Genomic DNA, 23,876 nt, shown 5'->3' on the forward strand with positions numbered 1-23,876 from the left:
AGTCGTTTATTGGGCGATACGAAAAAAAAAAAAAAAAAAGTCTCATGCGTCTGCACGTAGCCCCAGCCAATCATATCATCGTATGAGATGACGTATGACGTACCCGCTGTAAACTTTTGAGCTAAATTATTTAGAACAAGGTCTAAAGCTTGATCAAAAAATACCATCGTGTCTGCTGCTGTCATGTTGGATCCGTAAATAAACTTTTTTTTAAATTATCCGTAAATAAACTACAAGCTTCCATATATCGAATAGCGCGTCATCGTCTTGCCGTCCCTCCTCGCTCTGTGATTGGTTCCCAAATCCACCGGAGATTTGGCCATGGTCCCCAGGCTGTTGTGCAGTTCGAAATAATTCGAGCGCACACAGCAGCCTGGTGTTAGCCAGGTTAGACTGGTATCGCACCCAGCCCTAATAAAAAGTCTCTGTTCCCGCTCTCCCCGCTGTGCCCGGTAGGTGGCGCCTCTCGCTCTTGAGCGTCACTCACGCAGCAGCAGAGCGAGACGAACCCGGAAGTAAACAAAAGCCAGCGTTGCCGCCGCTTCTTCCCTGACAGAGCCGCGTTTAACAGATTATTTATGAACCTGTGGAGATTATAAAGAGGAATAATCATGAGGATAAACGAGGACACGCTGCTGGAGGGACACAGAGCCGTGTTAGTGCCGTACGGACCGCAGCACGTGCCCAGGTACCACAACAAACACCCGAACGTGCATGTCCTGAACTGAAGAAGGTGTTGAGGGTGGAAGGAGAAGACTATTTTGAAGATCTCTGAGTCAAAATATGCAAAACTGAGTGTCCTGCAGTGGAACAGCTGATCCCATAAATAATCATTGTCATACAGTATCAGATTTCAGGATGGAACAAAAAGAGAAATGCTACTGTTTTTAGTATGTTTTTGAGTGTAAAAAAGTCAAGAATTAGTTAAATCCAATGAACTATTCAAAATGTTTAATCTCTTAACTCCCGCTTGAACCGGGAGGATTTTTTTCCTCACGTCATCAGATTTTTTTTCCATCATTTTTTTTTGGGGTATTCAACTCATTTTTGTAACTTTTTTGTCATTTTTTGTCACATTTTTGTCATTTTTTTGCAAATTATTTTTATCAAATTTTTGTCATTTTTTATCAAATTTTTGTCATTTTTTCGTCAATTTTTTTAATCAAATTTTTGTCATTTTTTCTTCCATTTTTTGTCAATTTCTTGTGACATTTTTGTGCCATTTTTGCCACTTTTTCATGAATTTTTCGTCACTTTTTTGTCACATTTCTGTCACATTTTTGTCATTTTTTCGTCATTTTTTTTTAATCATTTTTTTGTCATTTTTTCGTCAATTTTTTATCCATTTTTTGTCATTTTTTTGTCACATTTTTGTCATTTTTTTGGTCACATTTTTGTCATTTTTTTGTCACATTTTTGTCATTTTTTGTAACATTTTTGTCATTTTTTGGTCACATTTTTTGTCAATTTCTTGTGACAATTTTGTGACATTTTTGCCACTTTTTCATAGATTTTTCGTCACTTTTTTGTCACATTTCCATCATTGTTTTCGTCTCAGTTTTGTTGCTATTTTCACAGCGTTTTTCCAGAAGCTTTTGGATTGGGGTAAAGCCAAACTGGAGAAAATGTGCTCGGTTCAGGTGGGAGTTAAGGGGTTGAATACATATCCTTATTTTGTCACATTTGTTGCGTTTTCATTTTCATCCCAGAAGCTTTTAGATTTGGTTAAAGCCAAACTGGACAAAATGTCATGGGTTCAGGCGGGGGTTAAGAGGTTAAACCAAATATCTTTTTTGACCATCAGCACTTCCGTACACACATTTAAAACGACATTTTTCAGCCTGTTAAGCTAATCACAGTTGCTAATCTTTCGTTAGCATTTGAGGCTGAAACCTTAAAAGTTTTGTGCAGTTGCTCGTGGTTGTGGTAATTCCTGTTTCCTGTTATACCAAGGTTAATATTGAATTACCTGTTTGGAGTTAATATAAATGTTTCTTCCAATGTCAATAAAGGGGAAAAAGAAAAGAAAAACGGAGACCCAGGAAATAAAAGTGGCAAAAGATGTTTAAAAAGAACAACAACAAAAAAATAAGGGGAGAAGAATAGGGGAAGATGAAAAAAAAGAAAAAAAATGAAAATTGAAAAAAAAAAGAAAAAAAAAAAAGAAAAAAATGTGGAATAAAATTTGAAAATTGAAAAAAAGTGAAAATTAAAAAAGTGAAATAAAAAATGTGGACTGAAAATTGAAAAAAATTGAAAAAAAAAATGAAAATAAAAAAAATCAATTGACAAAAATGTGGAAGAAAATTTGAAAATGGAAAGAATGTGAAAATAAAAAAAGTGAAATAAAAAAAAGGAAAAACTGTGGAATGAAAATTGAAAAAAAAATAAAAAAATTGAAAAATATTACAAAAAAAATTGAAAATTTGAACAAAAAAAATAATTATTGACAAAAATGTGGAATAAAAAAAATTTGAAAAAAAAAATGAAAATTGAAAAAAAAATTTTTTTAAATGAAATTTAAAAAAAATATTGACAAAAATGTGGAAAAAAAATGGAAAATTGAAAAAATGTGACAATAAAAAAAATGTGAAATAAAAAAACTAGAAAAAATGTGGAATGAAAATTGAAAAAAATGGAAAATTGAAAAAGCAAATTGGAACATTTTTAGGAACAAAAAAGGAAAAGAAATGGAGAAAACGTGTGAGTGTTTCTTCTTTCGTATTGTGGTCTCTTCAGGCCATGTAAATGTAGATGTTTGCAGCACATTTGTACTTGTTTCGGACATGTTACTTTTTGTGGGCATCACCCGGGATGGCTGATTTGTTCCTGTTCCTCTGCAGATACCACGGCTGGATGCAGAGCGAGGAGCTGCAGCTGCTCACGGCCTCGGAGCCTCTGACTCTGCAGCAGGAGTTCGACATGCAGAGGAGCTGGAGGGACGACCAGGACAGTGAGTCGCCAACTTTACTGACACGTTTGTTTGGAAATGTTCACAATGTCGGTTCATATTCGGGTCACGCAGGGAAGAAAATGGAAATAACACAAATGCCTTTAGCTGAAGTAACAGGTTTTAAAGCAGTACTAAGTAACGTGTTTACTAGGGCTGAAAATTTTACCTCACGGTTATTGTGACCAAAATTATCACGGTTTTCGGTTTTATCGCGGTATAATTTTTAATGTGTGTTAATATGTTCAGAAAGCATTGATAGTCCTGCACAAATTGAAATCGTTTCAAAAAAGTTCAACAGTGCTTGTTACATTAAAAAAAAAACACAGACAAAGCCTTTTCACATCAAAGTAAAAAAAGTGAAATGAAAAAATGTGGAATGAAAATTGAAAAATATTACAAAAAAAATTGAAAATTGAAAAAAAAAACTGAAAATGGAAAAAAAATGTGGAAAAAAAAGTGAAATAAAAAACTAGAAAAAAATGAAAATTGAAAATTGAAAAAAAATGAAAAAAAAAATATTTTAATCGACAAAAATGTGGAAAAATATTTGAAAATTGAAAAAAAGGACAAAAAAAAATTAAAATGAAAAAAAAAATGTGGAATGAAAATTGAAAAATCTTACAAACAAAATTGAAAATTGAAAAAATATGTAAAAAAAAAAGAAAATGAAAAAAAAATGAATTGACAAAAATGTGGAAAAAAAAATGAAAATTGAAAAAATGTGCAAATAAAAAAAAAAGCTTGTGTGTTAGCATATTAGCATGTGTGTTAGCATATTAGCTTGTGTGTTAGCCATTGATGAAGCTGTGTTGCAGATGTCAACTCCGTATAACTGCATCGTGAACTTATTGCTGTTTATTTATATTACGGTAAAGTATGTGCGGAGAGAGGGGGCGGAGTTAACTGAATCGAAGCGTTGTGTCTTCCGGGTTTGAAAAATACCTCCAGAAAACACTTATATTTATCACAAAAATGAGTGCTCCATAATGGTAGAGGTACAATCTATCATATAAATGCCTATACTTAACTTTGGGATGGCTAAAATAGCAGGATATAGATCCTTTAACAGGCTCATAGATGACGGCGTTTCGGTGATGTCCATGGTTGAATCAGTTAGAATATCACAAAAATACTGTTTTCAATCAATCAATCAAAGTTTATTTCTGTAGCACTTTACAACAACACATTGACTTTGCATAAAACACAAGAGACAAAATCAATCAGCACAAAATGTAAAAAACACCGGCACATTAGGTGTTCTGGAAGACCTGTCTCAATGGCGTTTATTATAGTTATTCATTTTTGTCAACATGGCCCTGATTACAGGCTAAAACCAGTGTTTTTTTCTGCAGTGCCTCCCCTTAAATCAACGTTAGTGAATATATGACACAGTGTTTGATTTGAACATGTTCACTGGGTTCTGCTTGGGACTATTTTTTAGGAATCACATTAATTAAATGATCAGGAAATCCAGGATTTCCTTGACATCTGACCACGATGTACCCTTGGAAACTCCTCTCGTCGTACTTGCAGTGGGGAAAGTACTCTTTTGGGTTTGAGCATTTGCACTCGACCACCTTGAAGTCGTCGTTGCTCCTGTAGCCCCGCGGGGTCTTCGTCCCGCCTTTCCTGCAGACGTCTATCACGGCACGTTGGTCGGTTTTGGCCGACGTTCCGCTGCCCAGGATGACGTGATTTATGGCTTTACACTGTTTCGTTTTCCAATGCATCTGCGGCACCAGCCACTTTATAAAGTCTGTACAGCCGTCCCACTCGTCCTCGGTATACGTGTGCAGCAGCGTGAAGAGGTCAATGTTCGGGGTCGAGGAGAGACCGTCTTCTTCTGCAGAGGGACCGTCTTCTGCAGAGGGACAGGCTTCTTTCACAGAGGGACAGGCTTCTTTCACTGAGGGACAGGCTTCTTTCACTGAGGGACAGGCTTCTTTCACTGAGGGACAGGCTTCTTTCACTGAGGGACTGGCTTCTTTCACAGAGGGACAGGCTTCTCTCACAGAGGGACAGGCTTCTTTTACAGAGGGACAGGCTTCTCTCACTGAGGGACAGGCTTCTTTCACAGAGGGACAGGCTTCTTTCACTGAGGGACAGGCTTCTTTTACAGAGGGACAGGCTTCTTTCACTGAGGGACAGGCTTCTTTCACAGAGGGACAGGCTTCTTTCACTGAGGGACAGGCTTCTCTCACAGAGGGACAGGCTTCTCTCACTGAGGGACAGTCGGACAGAGCCAGGGGCACGGCCGACAGCAGCAGGGACAGGAGGAGCAGGTCCATGATCTGTGGACAAAGAAACACATGAAGTTAAGTTTCTCCTTTACTAAGGTTCTTTAACCTTTTAACTCCCGCCTGAACCGAGAGGATCTTTTTCCTCACGTCATCAGATTTTTTTTCCATCATTTTTTTGTTGGGTGTTCAACTCATTTTTTGTAACTTTATTGTCATATTTTTGTAATTTTTTTTGTCACGTTTTTGTCATTTTTTCATCAATTTTTCGTCATTTTTTTGTCATTTTTTGTCACATAAAAAAAAAAAACATCAATTTTTTATAAATTTTTTGTAATTTTTTTGTTACATTTTTATCAATTTTTTGTCATTTATTGTCACATTTTTGTTATTTTTTTGTCACATTTTTGTCATTTTTTCGTCCATTTTTTGTCCATTTCTGTGACATTTTTGCCACTTTTTCATCAATTTTCCGTCACTTTTTTGTCACATTTCCATCATTGTTTTCATCTCAGTTTTGTCGCTATTTTCACAGCTTTTTTCCAGAAGCTTTTGGATTGGGGTAAAGCCAAACTGGAGAAAATGTGCTCAGTTCAGGTGGGAGTTAAGGGGTTAAGAAAAACACTACACTGCAGGTATAACCCACTGCAAAAAGTGGATTCTAAGCAAGTAAAAAACATCTTACTTTAAGAAATAAGTTCTTATTTTTTCCCTAAAAAGTAATAATGTTTTGCCGCAAAGTTTTCTTGAGAAAAAAAATCTTGTTTTAGGAAATAAAATCTGGCCATTTCTTGCATTTCTTGTAACAAGAAAGAAAAACTTTTTGAATCTTCTTCAGTTTTAGACAAAGAATATGTTTTCTTATTTTAAGACAAACTAAGATCAACAACTCTTAATGTAATATAAAACATTCCATTCTTTAAAGTGGGCGGCTCGGTGGCACAGCGGTTAGAGCCTCAGCTTCACAGCTCGAAGGTCCCGGGTTCGATTCCCTCCAGGACGAGGCCTTTCTGTGTGGAGCATGTTCTCCCCGTGTCTACCACTAAAAACATGTACAATAGGTGAATCCTCCAGCAGGTGATTCTGACCATCAGCCTGGCTCCACATCATGGAGACGGGTCTCCGGGCAATACTTTCCTTAAATATTAGTATTTATTAACAACATTTTGCTCAAAAATTTGTAATTTAGAACATTTTACTTAAATCAAGCAACATTTAAGTAAAATATCCACAATTTTTCACTAAATAAGAATGTTTTCCTTAAATGATTCCATTTTCTGAGGACATTTTGCTTAATTCTAGCTATTTGCTGACCCCATTGGCATCATTTTTTCCTTAAAACAAGACAAAATGTCTTATTTTAAGATTTTTTTCCTTGTTTTTAGGAGGGGACTTTTTGCAGTTGGCCTCGCCAGTCACTCACTTAAGACCAGTGCAATAAATGTGACACAAACATGACATGTTGCTCCTGATTTTACCTTTTCAAATATTCTGTATGAAATCGGATTTCCTTTATTAGTTCATGATTATCCGTAGTTTGTAAATGTTTGAAGCTCTGAGTTCTTACCGTGTGGTGCAGGTCTGAGGAGGAGCTCACAGGGTCTGAAGCGTCTGAAGCGTCTGATGTTCTGTCTGAAGCAGGAGCTGTATTTAAGCTGAACAGCGCCCCCTGATGTCAGCAGGACAAACAGGGCGGAGTAGAACTTCCTCGTCGTGTATCGATGTGACAATCTCTGATAAAAGCTGAGTCAGGTTCTATTGTGCTAAAGTTAAAGATTATCTAAGGTGTGAAGCTGGAACGATCTGCACAAACATCAGGGACTCGTTTGCAGAGGGAGAGTCGGTAAAGTTTATGCAGGAATCTGATATTATTAATGCCACAAATGGGAAAGATGGAAGCACTGATGAAAGATTTACTTCATGCATGTTTTTATTCAGCAGAGGCGGATCTGAGTTTCTCTGAGGCCGGGTCTCTGACAGAGGCCGGGTCTCCGACAGAGGCCGGGTCTCTGACAGAGGCCGGGTCTCTGACAGAGGCCGGGTCTCTGACAGAGGCCGGGTCTAACAGAGGCCGGGTCTCCGACAGAGGCCGGGTCTCCGACAGAGGCCGGGTCTCTGACAGAGGCCGGGTCTCTGACAGAGGCCGGGTCTAACAGAGGCCGGGTCTCCGACAGAGGCCGGGTCTCCGACAGAGGCCGGGTCTCTGACAGAGGCCGGGTCTCCGACAGAGGCCGGGTCTCTGACAGAGGCCGGGTCTAACAGAGGCCGGGTCTCCGACAGAGGCCGGGTCTCCGACAGAGGCCGGGTCTAACAGAGGCCGGGTCTCTGACAGAGGCCGGGTCTAACAGAGGCCGGGTCTCTGACAGAGGCCGGGTCTAACAGAGGCCGGGTCTCTGACAGAGGCCGGGTCTCCGACAGGGGCCGGGTCTCCGACAGGGGCCGGGTCTCCGACAGAGGCCGGGTCTCCGACAGAGGCCGGGTCTCCGACAGGGGCCGGGTCTCCGACAGAGGCCGGGTCTCTGACAGAGGCCGGGTCTCCGTCAGAGGCCGGGTCTATGACAGAGGCCGGGTCTCCGACAGAGGCCGGGTCTCCGACAGAGGCCGGGTCTCCGACAGAGGCCAGGTCTCAGACAGAGGCCGGGTCTCAGACAGGGGCCGGGTCTCCGACAGGGGCCGGGTCTCCGACAGGGGCCGGGTCTCCGACAGGGGCCGGGTCTCCGACAGAGGCCGGGTCTCCGACAGAGGCCGGGTCTCTGACAGAGGCCGGGTCTCCGACAGAGGCCGGGTCTCAGACAGAGGCCGGGTCTCTGACAGGGGCCGGGTCTCTGACAGAGGCCGGGCCTCCGACAGAGGCCGGGTCTCTGACAGGGGCCGGGTTCGCGGCTGGCGGAGGCAAATTAAAGCCGGTCTCTAAAACAGGCCGGGGCTTTTATTAGAAACTATAGCAGTAGAAATATTCCCCATGTTAGGAGTTTGTCTCATACTGGTGTAAATGAAAACTCAGGTGCAGGAAGTAACAAACTGAACCCGGGCCGAGGGCGACGCTGCGGAGGAGCTGATCCCAGCGTAACTTTCACACAGATTTAGCCACTTTTCAAACCTCCTGTGACCATATTTGGAAACAGGGTAAATGTTGTGTGACCCTCCAGGGCAGGGGTGTCCAAACTTTTTTCATGGGGGGCCACATATTGGAGCGTACACGGGGTAAAGGGCCATGGGTCGGTGGTTAGTTCCACGAAACCTTCGAGTAGCAGTCAGTTTTTTGTCACATTTTTGCCACTTTCGCATCATTTTTTGTCAAGTTTTTGTCCGTTTTTTGTCAATTTTTGTGACATTTTTGCCACTTTTTCATCAATTTTTCGTCACTTTTTTGTCAATGTTTTCTCTTTTTTTGTCACTTTTTCATCATTTTTTTGTCAAGTTTTGTCATGTGTCCTTTGCAGCCGCTCCCGCCCACCAGGGGGTGCTATTACAGCGATGTCAGCTCCAAAGAGAGGGGCTTTTCTCGCCCGTTGGTTCAGATATAAACAAAATCTGCAACATGAAATATATCAAATCTAAAATCCAAACGTGCGGGAGGAGCATTTCTGGAACACACACTTCACAAGAAAACACGGAGTCGACCTCTGACCTCTGGCAAACACGGCGGCTTCCAGAGAACTGAGAGGAGATTCTGAGCAGGTCTCGCCCTCGAGCTTTAAAGATCAAACTCTGCTCTGAGCCAATCACAGCTCGGGCTCATTTCCACAGAACCGTGACTCAGTTCTGCTGCAAAAACCTCCTCCTCCTCAAACATCGAGCTCCAAACTGGACAACGTTTGGTTTAGTAAAACTTTTCCACCGTGTCACAAAGGCTTAACTGACCGTGAAACAAAACCACTGCCTTTAAATAAAAGTAGATAAAAGAAAAACCTTTGTGTTTTGATGCTGTTGGTCCAGGGACAGCACACACACATTTTTTCCCCCTTGTTTTTGCCCCAATTTTTTCTAGTTTTCAATTTTTTTTACTCACTTCCTCATCACCCCATTGTTTCTCTATTTTTGCCCAATTTATATATATTTTGTATTATTTTGCCTTATACTTACCCCATTTTTTTACATCCTTTCTTATTCCTTTTTTTTTTTACATCCATTCTTATTATGTCTCAATTTATTCCCAATTTTTCTCTCTTTTTCTTTCTTTCTTTTTTCATTTTTTTGCCTCCTGTTTACCCTATTTGCCCCATTTTCCCCCCCATTTTCTAACATGTTTTTTCCTTATTTTTGCCAGATTTTCTCCCAATTTTCTCCCACTTTCTTCACGATTTTTCTTGCCGTTATAGATGAACCTGATGTTGTAAATGTGCAGATCTTCCAAACACTATTGTTCCGTTTTCTGGTTCGAGGCGACACATACTTTAGTATCGGTATCGTTCCGGTATCGGCATCGTTCAGGTATCGGTATCGTTCCGGTATCGGTATCGTTCAGGTATCGGTATCGTTCCGGTATCGGTTTCGTTCAGGTATCAATATCGTTCCGGTATCGGTATCGTTCAGGTATCGGTATCGTTCAGGTATCGGTATCGTTCAGGTATCGGCATCGTTCATGTATCGGCATCGTTCATGTATCGGCATCGTTCATGTATCGGCATCGTTCAGGTATCGATATCGTTCAGGTATCGGTATCGTTCCGGTATCGGCATCGTTCCGGTATCGGTATCGTTCCGGTGTCGGTATCGTTCCGGTATCGGTATCGTTCAGGTATCGGTATCGTTCCGGTATCGGTTTCGTTCCGGTATCGGTTTCGTTCCGGTATCGGTATCGTTCCGGTATCGGTATCGTTCAGGTATCGGTATCGTTCCGGTATCGGTTTCGTTCAGGTATCAATATCGTTCCGGTATCGGTATCGTTCAGGTATCGGTATCGTTCAGGTATCGGTATCGTTCAGGTATCGGCATCGTTCATGTATCGGCATCGTTCATGTATCGGCATCGTTCATGTATCGGCATCGTTCAGGTATCGATATCGTTCAGGTATCGGTATCGTTCCGGTATCGGCATCGTTCCGGTATCGGTATCGTTCCGGTGTCGGTATCGTTCCGGTATCGGTATCGTTCAGGTATCGGTATCGTTCCGGTATCGGTTTCGTTCCGGTATCGGTATCGTTCCGGTGTCGGTATCGTTCAGGTATCGGTATCGTTCCGGTGTCGGTATCGTTCCGGTATCGGTATCGTTCAGGTATCGGTATCGTTCAGGTATCGGTATCGTTCAGGTATCGGTATCGTTCCGGTATCGGTATCGTTCCGGTGTCGGTATCGTTCCGGTATCGGTATCGTTCAGGTATCGGTATCGTTCATGTATCGGCATCGTTCATGTATCGGCATCGTTCAGGTATCGGTATCGTTCATGTATCGGTATCGTTCATGTATCGGTATCGTTCATGTATCGGTATCGTTCAGGTATCGATATCGTTCAGGTATCGGTATCGTGGATGAAAAAGTGGCAAAAATGTCACAAAAAAAATGACAAAAAATTGATGATTTTTTTTTTTAAATGTGACAAAAAATGACAAAAAAAATTTGCACAAATTTGACAAAAAATGAAAAAATGAGTTGAATACCCAACAAAAAAATGATGGAGAAAAAATCTGATGACGTGAGGAAAAAGATCCTCTCGGTGCAGGCGGGAGTTAAGAGGTTAACAGCAATTTGTACGAAGAGGCTCAAAAAGACACAAAAATACTGTTTTCAATCAATCAAAGTTTATTTCTGTAGCACTTTACAACACTTTACACAACAACTTAACATAAAACCAAGGAGACAAAAACAATCAGCACAAAATGTAAAAACACCGGCACATTAGGTGTTCTGGAAGACCCGTCTACAGGGCAGTGGTTTCCAAATATTTGATTATTCTAGTTATTCATTTTTGTCAACATGGCCCTGATTACAGGCTAAAACCAGTGTTTTTTTTCTGCAGTGCCTCCCCTTAAATCAACATTAGTGAATATATGACACAGTGTTTGATTTGAACATGTTCACTGGGTTCTGCTTGGGATTATTTTCTAGGAATCACATTAACTAAATGATCAGGAAATCCAGGACTTGGACATCTGACCACGATGTACCCTTGGAAACTCCTCTCGTCGTACTTGCAGTTGGGAAAGTACTCGGTTGGGTTTGAGCATCTGCACTCGACCACCTTGAAGTCCTTGTTGCTCCTGTAGCCCCGCGGGGTCTTCGTCCCGCCTTTCCTGCAGACGTCTATCACGGCACGTTGGTCGGTTTTGGCTGACTTTCCGCTGCCCAGGATGACGTGATTTATGGCTTTACACTTTTCATGTTGCCAACGCATCTGCGGCACCAGCCACTTTATAAAGGCTTTACAGCCGACCCATGTGTCCCCGGAATACGTGTGCAGCAGCGTGAAGAAGTCAATGTTCGGGGTCGAGGAGAGACCGTCTTCTGCTGCAGAGGGACTGTCTTCTGCAGAGGGACTGTCTTCTGCAGAGGGACTGTCTTCTTCAGAGGGACTGTCTTCTGCAGAGGGACTGTCTTCTTCAGAGGGACTGTCTTCTGCAGAGGGACTGTCTTCTGCAGAGGGACAGGCTTCTTTTACAGAGGGACTGTCTTCTGCAGAGGGACAGGCTTCTTTTACAGAGGGACAGGCTTCTTTTACAGAGGGACAGGCTTCTTTTACTGAGGCACAGGCTTCTTTTACAGAGGGACAGGCTTCTTTTACTGAGGCACAGGCTTCTTTTACAGAGGCACAGGCATCTTTCACAGAGGGACAGGCTTCTTTCACTGAGGGACAGGCTTCTCTCACTGAGGGACAGGCTTCTTTCACTGAGGGACAGGCTTCTCTCACTGAGGGACAGGCTTCTCTTACTGAGGCACAGGCTTCTTTTACAGAGGCACAGGCATCTTTCACAGAGGGACAGGCTTCTTTTACAGAGGGACAGGCTTCTTTTACAGAGGGACAGGCTTCTCTCACTGAGGGACAGTCGGACAGAGCCAGGGGCACGGCCGACAGCAGCAGGGACAGGACGAGCAGGTCCATGATCTGTGGACAAAGAAACACATGAAGTTAAGTTTGCAACATCTCCTTTACTTTAGAAGCTTCTTGTTTCAAAAATGGTCGAAAGGGTTCTTTTAGAAAAACACTACACTGCAGGTATAACCCTAACACCTTGGCCTCGCCTTTGCCCCGGGGCGTGACGGGACGCACTCCTCCTAAGACAGGTGTTTAACCCCTTAACTCCCACCTGAACTGAGCACATTTCCTCCAGTTTGGCTTTACCCCAATCCAAAAGCTTCTGGAAAAAAGGTGTGAAAATAGCAACAAAACTGAGACGAAAACAATGATGGAAATGTGACAAAAAAGTGACGGAAAATTGATGAAAAAGTGGCAAAAATGTCACATAAATTGACAAAAAATGGACGAAAAAATGACAAAAATGTGACAAAAAAATACAAAAATGTCACAATAATTGACGAAAAAATGACAAAAATGTAACAAAAAAATTACAAAAAATTTATAAAAAATGGACGAATTTTTTTTTTTTAAATGTGACAAAAAATGACAAAAAATTTATAAAAAATAGATGTTTTTTTTTTTTTATGTGACAAAAAATGACCAAAAAAATGACGAAAAAATGACAAAAATGTGACAAAAAAATTACAGAAATGTCACATGAAATTGACAAAAAAATGTCGAAAAAATGACCAAAATGTAACAAAAAAATGACAAAAAATTGATAAAAAATGGATGAAAAAAAATTAAAAAATGTGACAAAAAATGACCAAAAAATGACAAAAAAATGACAAAAAATTGATAAAAATGTGACAACAAAATGACAAAAATGTCACAAGAAATTGACAAAAAAATGACAAAAATGTGACAAAAAATGACAAAAATGTGACAAAAAATGACAAAAATGTGACCAAAAATGACAAAAATTTGACCAAAAAATGACAAAAAAATTATAAAAAATTGATGATTTTTTTTTTTAATGTGACAAAAAATGAGGAAAAAATGACAAAAAATTGACGAAAAAATGACCAAAATGTGACAAAAAAATTACAAAAATGTAACAAAAAATTTAGAAAAAATTTGACAAAAAATTGATAAAAAAAATTCAAAAATGGGACAAAAAATGACTAAAATGTAACAAAAAATGACTAAAATTTGATAAAAAATGGATGAAAAAAAATTAAAAAATGTGACAAAAAATGACCAAAAAAAGACCAAAAAATGACAAAAATATGACCAAAAAATGACAAAAAATTGATAAAAATGTGACAACAAAATGACAAAAATGTCACAAGAAATTGACAAAAAATGACAAAAATGTGACAAAAAATGACCAAAAAATGACAAAAATTGGACAAAAAATTGATAAAAGATTGATGATTTTTTTTTTTTAATGTGACAAAAAATGAGGAAAAAATGACAAAAAATGGACGAAAAAATGACCAAAAATGTAACAAAAAAATGACAAAAATTTGACAAAAAATGTATAAAAAATTTGACAAAAAATTGATTAAAAAAAATTCAAAAATGGGACAAAAAATGACTAAAATGTAACAAAAAAATGACTAAAATTTGATAAAAAATTGATGACAAAAAATGTGACAAAAAATTCAACAAAAAATTGACAAAAATGTGACAAAAAATGCCAAAAAAGTTGCAAAAATGAGTTGAATACCCAACAAAAAAAATGACGGAAAAAAGATCTGATGACGTGAGGAAAAAGATCCTCTCGGTTCAGGTTAAGAGGTTAACAGCAATAAATATGAGACAAACTGACATGTTGCTCCTGATTTGACCTTTTGAAACATTCTGATTTCCGTTATCAGTTCATGATTATCCGCAGTTTGTAAATGTTTGAAGCTCTGAGTTCTTACCGTGTGGTGCAGGTCTGAGGAGGAGCTCACAGGGTCTGAAGCGTCTGAAGCGTCTGATGTTCTGTCTGAAGCAGGAGCTGTATTTAAGCTGAACAGCGCCCCCTGATGTCAGCAGGACAAACAGGGCGGAGTAGAACTTCCTCGTCGTGTATCGATGTGACAATCTCTGATAAAAGCTGAGTCAGGTTCTAATGTGCTGATCAGTTAAAGATTATCTAAGGTGTGAAGCTGGAACGATCTGCACAAACATCAGGGACTCGTTTGCAGAGGGAGAGTCGGTAAAGTTTATGCAGGAATCTGATATTATTAATGCCACAAATGGGAAAGATGGAAGCACTGATGAAAGATTTACTTCATGCATGTTTTTATTCAGCAGAGGCCGATCTGAGTTTCTCTGAGGCCGGTTTTCACCACCGATGTTTTTAGAAATGTCTGGCCTATAATTCATTTCAGTTCAAGTTTATATCATCATATTTAAAAACAACCACTGCTGACCACAGGTTTTGTCAGAGATACAATAGCAAAGGTTCAAACACGTACGTTTACTATTCAAACGGATATAAAACAATAGTTTACCCCAGACATCCGGCCGCACTGGGAGATACCTTTGATCCCGAGTTCCTGAGAGCCGTGATTATGACATATAACATAAAAGTTTGAGTTGGGGGGGCCCAGGTGTGAGCGACTCCACCGCAGCTGTTTCCATAAACAGTTGAGCTGGTTGAGCTAGCTAGCTTTAGCTTCAGGTTAAACAGCGTAAAGGTAAATAACTCCTGCCCACGAGTGCCGCATATCGGTGTTTCCTTCCAGGGAAAAGTGTTTCCGGGTTAGTCCTGTTGTGTTGTGATTCTGTGCTGATGTTGTGTCGTTGAGCCTGACTGAGATCCTCGTAATAGCTGCGGAGAATGACTCGCTCTGAGACCAGCCTTCAGTGACCGGCTAATAACCCACACAAAAAAAGGAGATACTGAGCAGGTCTCGCCCTCGAGCTTTAAAGATAAAACTCTGCTCTGAGCCAATCACAGCTCGGACTCATTTCCACAGAACCATGACAAAAATGTCACAAGAAATTGACAAAAAAATGACAAAAATGTAACAAAAAATTTATAAAAAATGGATGAATTTTTTTTTTTTTAATGTGACAAAAAATTACAAAAAATTTAAAAAAATTGATGTTTTTTTTTTTTTATGTCACAAAAAATGACAAAAAAATGACGAAAAATTGACAAAAATGTGACAAAAAAATTACAGAAATGTCACATGAAATTGACGAAAAAATGTCGAAAAAATGACCAAAATGTAACCAAAAAAAAGACAAAAAATTGATAAAAAATTGATAAAAAAAAATTAAAAAATGTGACAAAAAATGACCCAAAAAAGTTGCAAAAATGAGTTGAATACCCAACAAATAAAATGACGGAAAAAAGATCTGATGACGTGAGGAAAAAGATCCTCTCGGTTCAGGTTAAGAGGTTAACAGCAATAAATATGAGACAAACTGACATGTTGCTCCTGATTTGACCTTTTGAAACATTCTGATTTCCGTTATTAGTTCATGATTATCCGTAGTTTGTAAATGTTTGAAGCTCTGAGTTCTTACCGTGTGGTGCAGGTCTGAGGAGGAGCTCACAGGGTCTGAAGCGTCTGAAGCGTCTGATGTTCTGTCTGAAGCAGGAGCTGTATTTAAGCTGAACAGCGCCCCCTGATGTCAGCAGGACAAACAGGGCGGAGTAGAACTTCCTCGTCGTGTATCGATGTGACAATCTCTGATAAAAGCTGAGTCAGGTTAAAGATTATCTAAGGTGTGAAGCTGGAACGATCTGCACAAACATCAGGGACTCGTTTGCAGAGGGAGAGTCGGTAAAGTTTATGCAGGAATCTGATATTATTAATGCCACAAATGGGAAAGATGGAAGCACTGATGAAAGATTTACTTCATGCATGTTTTTATTCAGCAGAGGCCGATCTGAGTTTCTCTGAGGCCGGTTTTCACCACCGATGTTTTTAGAAATGTCTGGCCTATAATTCATTTCAGTTCAAGTTTATATCATCATATTTAAAAACAGCCACTGCTGACCACAGGTTTTGTCAGAGATACAATAGCAAAGGTTCAAACACGTACGTTTACTATTCAAACGGATATAAAACAATAGTTTACCCCAGACATCCGGCCGCACTGGGAGATACCTTTGATCCCGAGTTCCTGAGAGCCGTGATTATGACATATAACATAAAAGTTTGAGTTGGGGGGGCCCAGGTGTGAGCGACTCCACCGCAGCTGTTTCCATAAACAGTTGAGCTGGTTGAGCTAGCTAGCTTCAGGTTAAACCTTGTAAAAGGTAAATAACTCCTGCCCACGAGTGCCGCATATCGGTGTTTCCTTCCAGGGAAAAGTGTTTCCGGGTTAGTCCTGTTGTGTTGTGATTCTGTGCTGATGTTGTGTCGTTGAGCCTGACTGAGATCCTCGTAATAGCTGCGGAGAATGACTCGCTCTGAGACCAGCCTTCAGTGACCGGCTAATAACCCACACAAAATAGTCCCGTAGTCTGGCAGATTTAGTGAGTTTAGTCAATGAAAAACACATTTATTATAAATGTTAGGTTTGTGGGACCCTGGTATAAGCGGATTAAACAACGAGGAGCCGCGTTAGACGTTATAATGCAGGAGGAACAACACTGTGTCGGCGTTAGAACCGGCTAATGGGGCTCCCAGTGGTTTAATCCTGACATATATTTAGCCACTCAATTCATATTTCCTCTTTTTTCCACTTGTCGTCTTATAAAAAAGCCAAACTTTATATTATTATTATATCATATATGTTTGCAGTGGGTCAGGGGTTTGCAGACGACTTCTTCAGGTGAATTTATTTGTTGTTGTTTTGCTACGACACAAAAGCACTTGAACACAACGCTCTCGTGATTTCCAGTTCACAAAGTGAAAGGATCATCTTTACCAGAGAACATGAAGGCAGCATAAGTAATGATCCCGAGTGCTTTGTGAAATCAACATGGCTGCGAAGTCTCCCCTGACGAAGCCTGTTCCTTAAAAGGGCAAAAAGGTGGGAAGAGCCCCCTTTTAGGCTTCAGCTTCAATATGAGCCAGCCCAGCGTCACATGGTCACAGTTTAAACCAGGTCCAAAGCTACATAGGAACCCTGTTTACCAAGTGTCCTTTGGAGCCGCTCCCGGCCACCAGGGGGTGCTATTACAGCGATGTCAGCTCCAGGAGGACCAAAGAGAGGGGCTTTTCTCGTTGGTTCAGATATAAACAAAATCTGCAACATGAAATATATCAAATCTAAAATCCAAACGTGCGGGAGGAGCATTTCTGGAACACACACTTCACAAGAAAACACGGAGTCGACCTCTGACCTCTGGTAAACACGGCGGCTTCCAGAGAACTGAGAGGAGATACTGAGCAGGTCTCGCCCTCGAGCTTTAAAGATAAAACTCTGCTCTGAGCCAATCACAGCTCGGGCTCATTTCCACAGAACCGTGACTCAGTTCTGCTGCACTGACCTCACAAAGGCTTAACTGACCGTGAAACAAAACCACTGCCTTTAAATAAAAGTAGATAAAAGAAAAACTTATGTGTTTAGATCCGAGGTTTGATGCTGTTGGTCCAGGGACAGCAATACAGGAACTGACCCACACACTAGGGCTGCTCGATTATTGAAAAAATAATAATCACGATTATTTTTGTCATAATTGAAATCACGATTATTCAAACGATTATTTGTTGCCTTTAAAAAAATCCATCAAAAAAGTGATAAAAATCCATCAAAAAAATCCATCAAAAAAGTGCCAAAAATCCATCAAAAAAATCCATCAAAAAATGATTAAAAATCCATCAAAAAAATCCATCAAAAAAATGACAAAAAACCATCAAAAAAGTGACAAAAATCCATATATTTTTTTAGAAAAATCCATCAAAAAAAGACAAAAATCCATTTAAAAAAATGATAAAAAATACAGCAAAAAAATTACAAATATCCAGCAGAAAAAGACAAAAATCCATTAAAAAAGAGACAAAAATCCAAAAATTAGAAAAAAAATGTGGATTTAAAAAAAAAAAAAAACAAAGTTTAAAAAAAATAAAATAAAAAGAAAATTATAATCGATTTTTTGCGATTATGCTAATTTTGTAATCGTTTACTGTTGTAATCGTAATCGAATTTCGATTAATTGCACAGCCCTACCACACACACATTATTTTTTTTATACGGTTGCCTTATTTTTGCCCCAATTTTTTCTAGTTTTCAATTTTTTTTCCTCACTTCCTCTCCCCAGTGTTTATCTATTTTTGCCCCATTTTTATTTTTATTTTTTTTATTTTTTTGCCTAATGCTTACCCCATTTTCTTTACATTCTTTGTTTTTCATGTCCCTATTTTTTGCAAATATTTTCTCGATTTCCTCCATTTTTTTTTACCCAATTTATTCCCAATTTAATTTCTTTATTTCTCTGATTTTTTTCATTTTTTTGCTTCATGTTAACCCCATTATCCCCATTTTTTTCTTTATATATGTTTTTTTTTTTTTCCCCTATTCCCGTTCAGGTATCGGTAACGTTCAGGTATTGGTATCGTTCAGGTATCGGTATCGTTCAGGTATCGGTATCGTTCAGGAATCGGTATCGTTTCGGTATCGTTATCGTTCCGATATCGGTATCGTTCAGGTATCGGTATCGTTTCGGTATCGTTATCGTTCCGATATCGGTATCGTTCCGGTATCTGTATCGTTCAGGTATCGGTGTCATTCAGGTATCGGTATCGTTCAGGTATCGGTAACGTTCAGGTATCGGTATCGTTCCGGTATCGGTTTCGTTCAGATATCGGTAACGTTCAGGTATCGGTATCGTTCAGGTATCGATATCTTTAAGGTATCGGTATCGTTTCGGTATCGGTATCGTTTCGGTATCGTTCCGGTATCGGTATCGTTCAGGTATCTGTATCGTTCAGGTATCGGTATCGTTTCGGTATCGTTCCGGTATCGGTTTCGTTCAGGTATCGGTTTCGTTCAGGTATCGGTGTCATTCAGGTATCAGTATCGTTCAGGTATCGTTCTGGTATCGGTATCGCTCAGGTATCGGTGTCATTCAGGTGTCGGTATCGTTCAGGTATCGGTGTCATTCAGGTATCGGTGTCATTCAGGTATCGGTATCGTTCAGGTATCGGTATCGTTCAGGTATCGGTAACGTTCAGGTATCGGTATCGTTCAGGTATCGGTATCGTTCAGGTATCGGTATCGTTCAAGTATCGGTAACGTTCAGGTATCGGTATCGTTCAGGTATCGGTATCGTTCAGGTATCGGTATCGTTCAGGTATCGGTATCGTTCCGGTATCGTTCTGGTATCGGTATCGTTCCGGTATCGGTATCGTTCCAGTATCGTTCCTGTATCGGTATCGTTCTGGTATCGGTATCGTTCCGGTATCGGTATCGTTCCAGTATCGTTCTGGTATCGTTCCAGTATCGTTCTGGTATCGGTATCTTTCAGGTATCGTTCAGGTATCGGTATCGTTCCGGTATCAGTATCGTTCCGGTATCGGTATCTTTCGGGTATCGGTATCTTTCGGGTATCGGTATCTTTCGGGTATCGGTATCTTTCGGGTATCAGTATCGTTCTGGTATCGGTATCGTTCCGGTATCGTTCAGGTATCGGTATCGTTCAGGTATCGGTATCGTTCAGGTATCGGTATCGTTCCGGTATCAGTATCGTTCCGGTATCGGTATCTTTCGGGTATCGGTATCTTTCGGGTATCAGTATCGTTCTGGTATCGGTATCGTTCCGGTATCGTTCAGGTATCGGTATCGTTCCGGTATCGGTATCGTTCCGGTATCGGTATCGTTAAAGCGCTGGACCCGGTGCCACAGCCTGAAGCTGAATGAAAGGCCTGTTGTTTCTGCAGAGTGCACCTTCATTGCCCTGGACCGGGAGCAGTGGAGCGCCCCCGCTGTGGAGGAGGAGCAGTGCATGATGGGAGACGTGAACCTGTTCCTGACCGACCCCAGTGACCCCGGCGTGGCGGAGCTCGAGGTCATGATCGCAGGTCAGAGGTCACAGGGGTTCACGCCCGAATCTCTCTGAACTTAAACATGATGTAACTGGTTTAACCCCTTAACCCCCGCCTGAACCGTGTGGCTTTACCCAAATCTGAAAGCTTCTTGAACAAAGTGTCAAAATGGTGACAAAAACGAGGATGAAAAAGTGTCAAAAAAGTGACAAAAATATGATGAAAAAGTGACAAAAACATGAAGAAAAAGTGACAAAAATATGATGAAAAAGTGACAAAAATATGAAGAAAAAGGGACAAAAATATGAAGAAAAATATGAAGAAAAAGGGACAAAAATATGACGAAAAAGTGACAAAAATATGAGAAAAAAGAGAAAAAAATATGAGAAAAAAATATGAGAAAAAAGACAAAAATATGAGAAAAAAATATGAGAAAAAAGAGACAAAAATATGACGAAAAATTGACAAAAATGTAAAGAAAAATTGACAAAAATGTGACGAAAAAGTGACAAAAATATGAAGAAAAAGTGACAAAAATATGAAGAAAAATTGACAAAAATATGAAGAAAAAGTGACAAAAATGTGACGAAAAAGTGACAAAAATATGACGAAAAAGTGACAAAAATATGAGAAAAAAGAGAAAAAAATATGAGAAAAAAGAGACAAAAATATGACGAAAAATTGACAAAAATATAAAGAAAAATTGACAAAAATGTGACGAAAAAGTGACAAAAATATGAAGAAAAAGTAACAAAAATATGAAGAAAAATTGACAAAAATATGAAGAAAAAGTGACAAAAACATGATGAAAAAGTGACAAACATGATGAAAAGACAAATTGCTAATGTTTTCTTCTTTATTCACTGTAATGTCCTGTGAGGAAATGCTTTGGGGAAAGATGAACATTATAAAACATAGAGTTTTTTTCTCGTATTTCCTGTGATGTTGAAGCCGTTTGTTTGTGCAGAGCCGCAGTTCAGGGGTAAAGGCGTCGGGACGGAAGTGGCCACGATGATGATGAGCTACGGTGAGTTTCACTTCATCCGTGTGACCAGTTACAGCACGAGACGCTGCTGTAAACAGATTTCCCCTGCAGGGGTCAGTGTTGAGATGAGGCTCCAGAAGACTCCGCACTTTACAGACTAATCATGACCTTCTGTTCGAGCAGGAATCACTAAACTGGGGATCAAGAAGTTCCAGGTTAAAATCGGTTTGGACAATCACATCAGCATCAGCATGTTCAAGAAGCTGCTCTTCACAGAGGTACAGAGACCCTCATGTGTTCACCCTGTCCCTCATGTGTTCACCCTGTCCTTCATGTACTAACCCTGTCCCCATGACAAAAAAGCAGCAAAAATATGACGAAAAAGTGACAAAAATATGACGAAAAAGTGACAAAAAAATGACGAAAAAGTGACAAAAAAGTGACAAAAATATGAAGAAAAAGTGACAAAAATATGACAAAAAAGTGACAAAAATATGAAGAAAAAGTGACAAAAATATGACGAAAAAGTGACAAAAATATGACGAAAAAATGACAAAAATATGAAGAAAAAGTGACAAAAATATGAAGAAAAAATGACAAAAATATGACGAAAAAGTGACAAAAATATGACAAAAAAGTGACAAAAATATGACGAAAAAGTGACAAAAATATGACAAAAAAGTGACAAAAATATGACGAAAAAGTGACAAAAATATGACGAAAAAGTGACAAAAATATGACAAAAAAGTGACAAAAATATGACGAAAAAGTGACAAAAATATGACAAAAAAGTGACAAAAATATGACGAAAAAGTGACAAAAATATGACGAAAAAGTGACAAAAAATATGACGAAAAAGTGACAAAAAAGTGACAAAAATATGACGAAAAAGTGACAAAAATATGATGAAAAAATGACAAAAATATGACGAAAAAGTGACAAAAAGATGAAGAAAAAGTGACAAAAATATGACAAAAAAGTGACAAAAATATGACGAAAAAGTGACAAAAATATGAAGAAAAAGTGACAAAAATATGACGAAAAAGCAGCAAAAATATGACGAAAAAGTGACAAAAATATGAAGAAAAAGTGACAAAAATATGATGAAAAAGCAGCAAAAATATGACGAAAAATTGACAAAAATATGATGAAAAAGTGACAAAAATATGACGAAAAAGTGACAAAAATATGACGAAAAAGTGACAAAAATATGACGAAAAAGCGACAAAAATATGACGAAAAAATGACTAAAATATGATGAAAAAGTGACAAAAATATGAAGAAAAAGTGACAAAAATATGAAGAAAAAGTGACGAAAATATGACAAAAAAGAGGCAAAAATATGACGAAAAAATGACAAAAATATGACAAAAAAGTGACAAAAATATGACAAAAAAATGACGAAAAAATGACAAAAATATGACGAAAAAGTGACTAAAATATGACGAAAAAATGACAAAAATATGACGAAAAAATGACTAAAATATGACGAAAAAGTGACAAAAATATGAAGAAAAAGTGACAAAAATATGACAAAAAAGAGGCAAAAATATGACAAAAAAGTGACAAAAATATGACAAAAAAGTGACAAAAATATGACAAAAAAATAACAAAAATATGACGAAAAAGTGATGAAAAAATGACAAATATGACGAAAAAGTGATGAAAAAGTGACAAAAAAATGACAAAAAAATGACAAAAATATGACGAAAAAATGACAAAAATATGACGAAAAAATGACAAAAATATGACGAAAAAATGACAAAAATATGACGAAATGTGTTAACCCTGTCCCTCATGTGTCTGTCCCTCATGACTTATGTGTTGATAACCCTGTCCCTCATGTGTTTGTCCCTCATGTGTTCACTCTCTCCCTCATGTGTTCACCCTGTCCCTCATGTGTCTGTCCCTCATGTGTCTGTCCCTCATGACTTATGTGTTGATAACCCTGTCCCTCATGTGTTTGTCCCTCATGTGTTCACTCTCTCCCTCATGTGTTCACCCTGTCCCTCATGTGTCTGTCCCTCATGTGTCTGTCCCTCATGACTTATGTGTTGATAACCCTGTCCCTCATGTGTTCACCCTGTCCCTCATGTGTTCACTCTCTCCCTCAGGTCTCCACGTGCTCCGTGTTTAAGGAGGTGACCCTGGAGCTCCTCGTGGACCCCTCAGTCCGGACCTGGATCCTGGACCGGACTTCCCACGTGACGGAGCGGGACTACGGCCAGAGCAGGAGCCAAAGACTGGAACCGGAGTCGACGTGACGGATTCTTTCACACGAGAAAAGACACAAAGCTCTTACTTATAATGTTTTTATTTGATTTAAAATCGTAACATCTGAAGACGAGACGCTGCGGCTGAAACATGGATTATTCTCCGGTCAGTGTTTCTAGTGACTTTCCTCCGTTAAGTCTCCCAACTGCCCAAACTCCCTCTGTACACTACAAAAAGTAAATATCAAGCATTGGCTTAAATGACTTGAAATGAGGAAATGTTTCTTGTTTTGAGCGGTTTTCACTCATTTAGACACTTTTCCTGATCGGACCAAGTTTACTTTGCTTGTTTGAGGACATTTCAGACCAGTTCTAGGGTAAATCTCGCTTATAATAAGAAAGTAAAACTGCCAATGAGATAAGACCAATTTTCTTTCCCCATTGGCAAAGAAAATGACCTGAAATAAGGACGAAATGTATCGAAACGAGTCAGAAACGTCTCAGAACAAGTGAAATAATCTGGGACAAATGCGCAACAACTTCTTAACTAGTCAAAACAACTAAAATTTGGATTATTGTGCTCAAATTGAGA

General features: G+C 39.3%; 1 protein-coding gene across 1 annotated transcript; it reads left to right on the forward strand.

The window, feature by feature from the left end:
- Positions 1-501: 501 nt before the first annotated feature.
- nat9 (N-acetyltransferase 9) lies at positions 502-23,354 on the forward strand. The gene is made up of 6 exons (XM_079577291.1): positions 502-688; positions 2,844-2,953; positions 19,982-20,122; positions 21,054-21,113; positions 21,255-21,349; positions 23,186-23,354. The coding sequence occupies exons 1-6, from the start codon at positions 612-614 to the stop codon at positions 23,333-23,335; spliced, it is 633 nt and encodes a 210-aa protein (XP_079433417.1). The 5' UTR covers positions 502-611; the 3' UTR covers positions 23,336-23,354.
- The last annotated feature ends 522 nt before the right edge of the window (positions 23,355-23,876 follow it).

The sequence above is a fragment of the Gobius niger genome, assembly GCF_951799975.1.
Source record: "Gobius niger genome assembly, chromosome: 19".
NCBI classification, from domain to species: domain Eukaryota; kingdom Metazoa; phylum Chordata; class Actinopteri; order Gobiiformes; family Gobiidae; genus Gobius; species Gobius niger.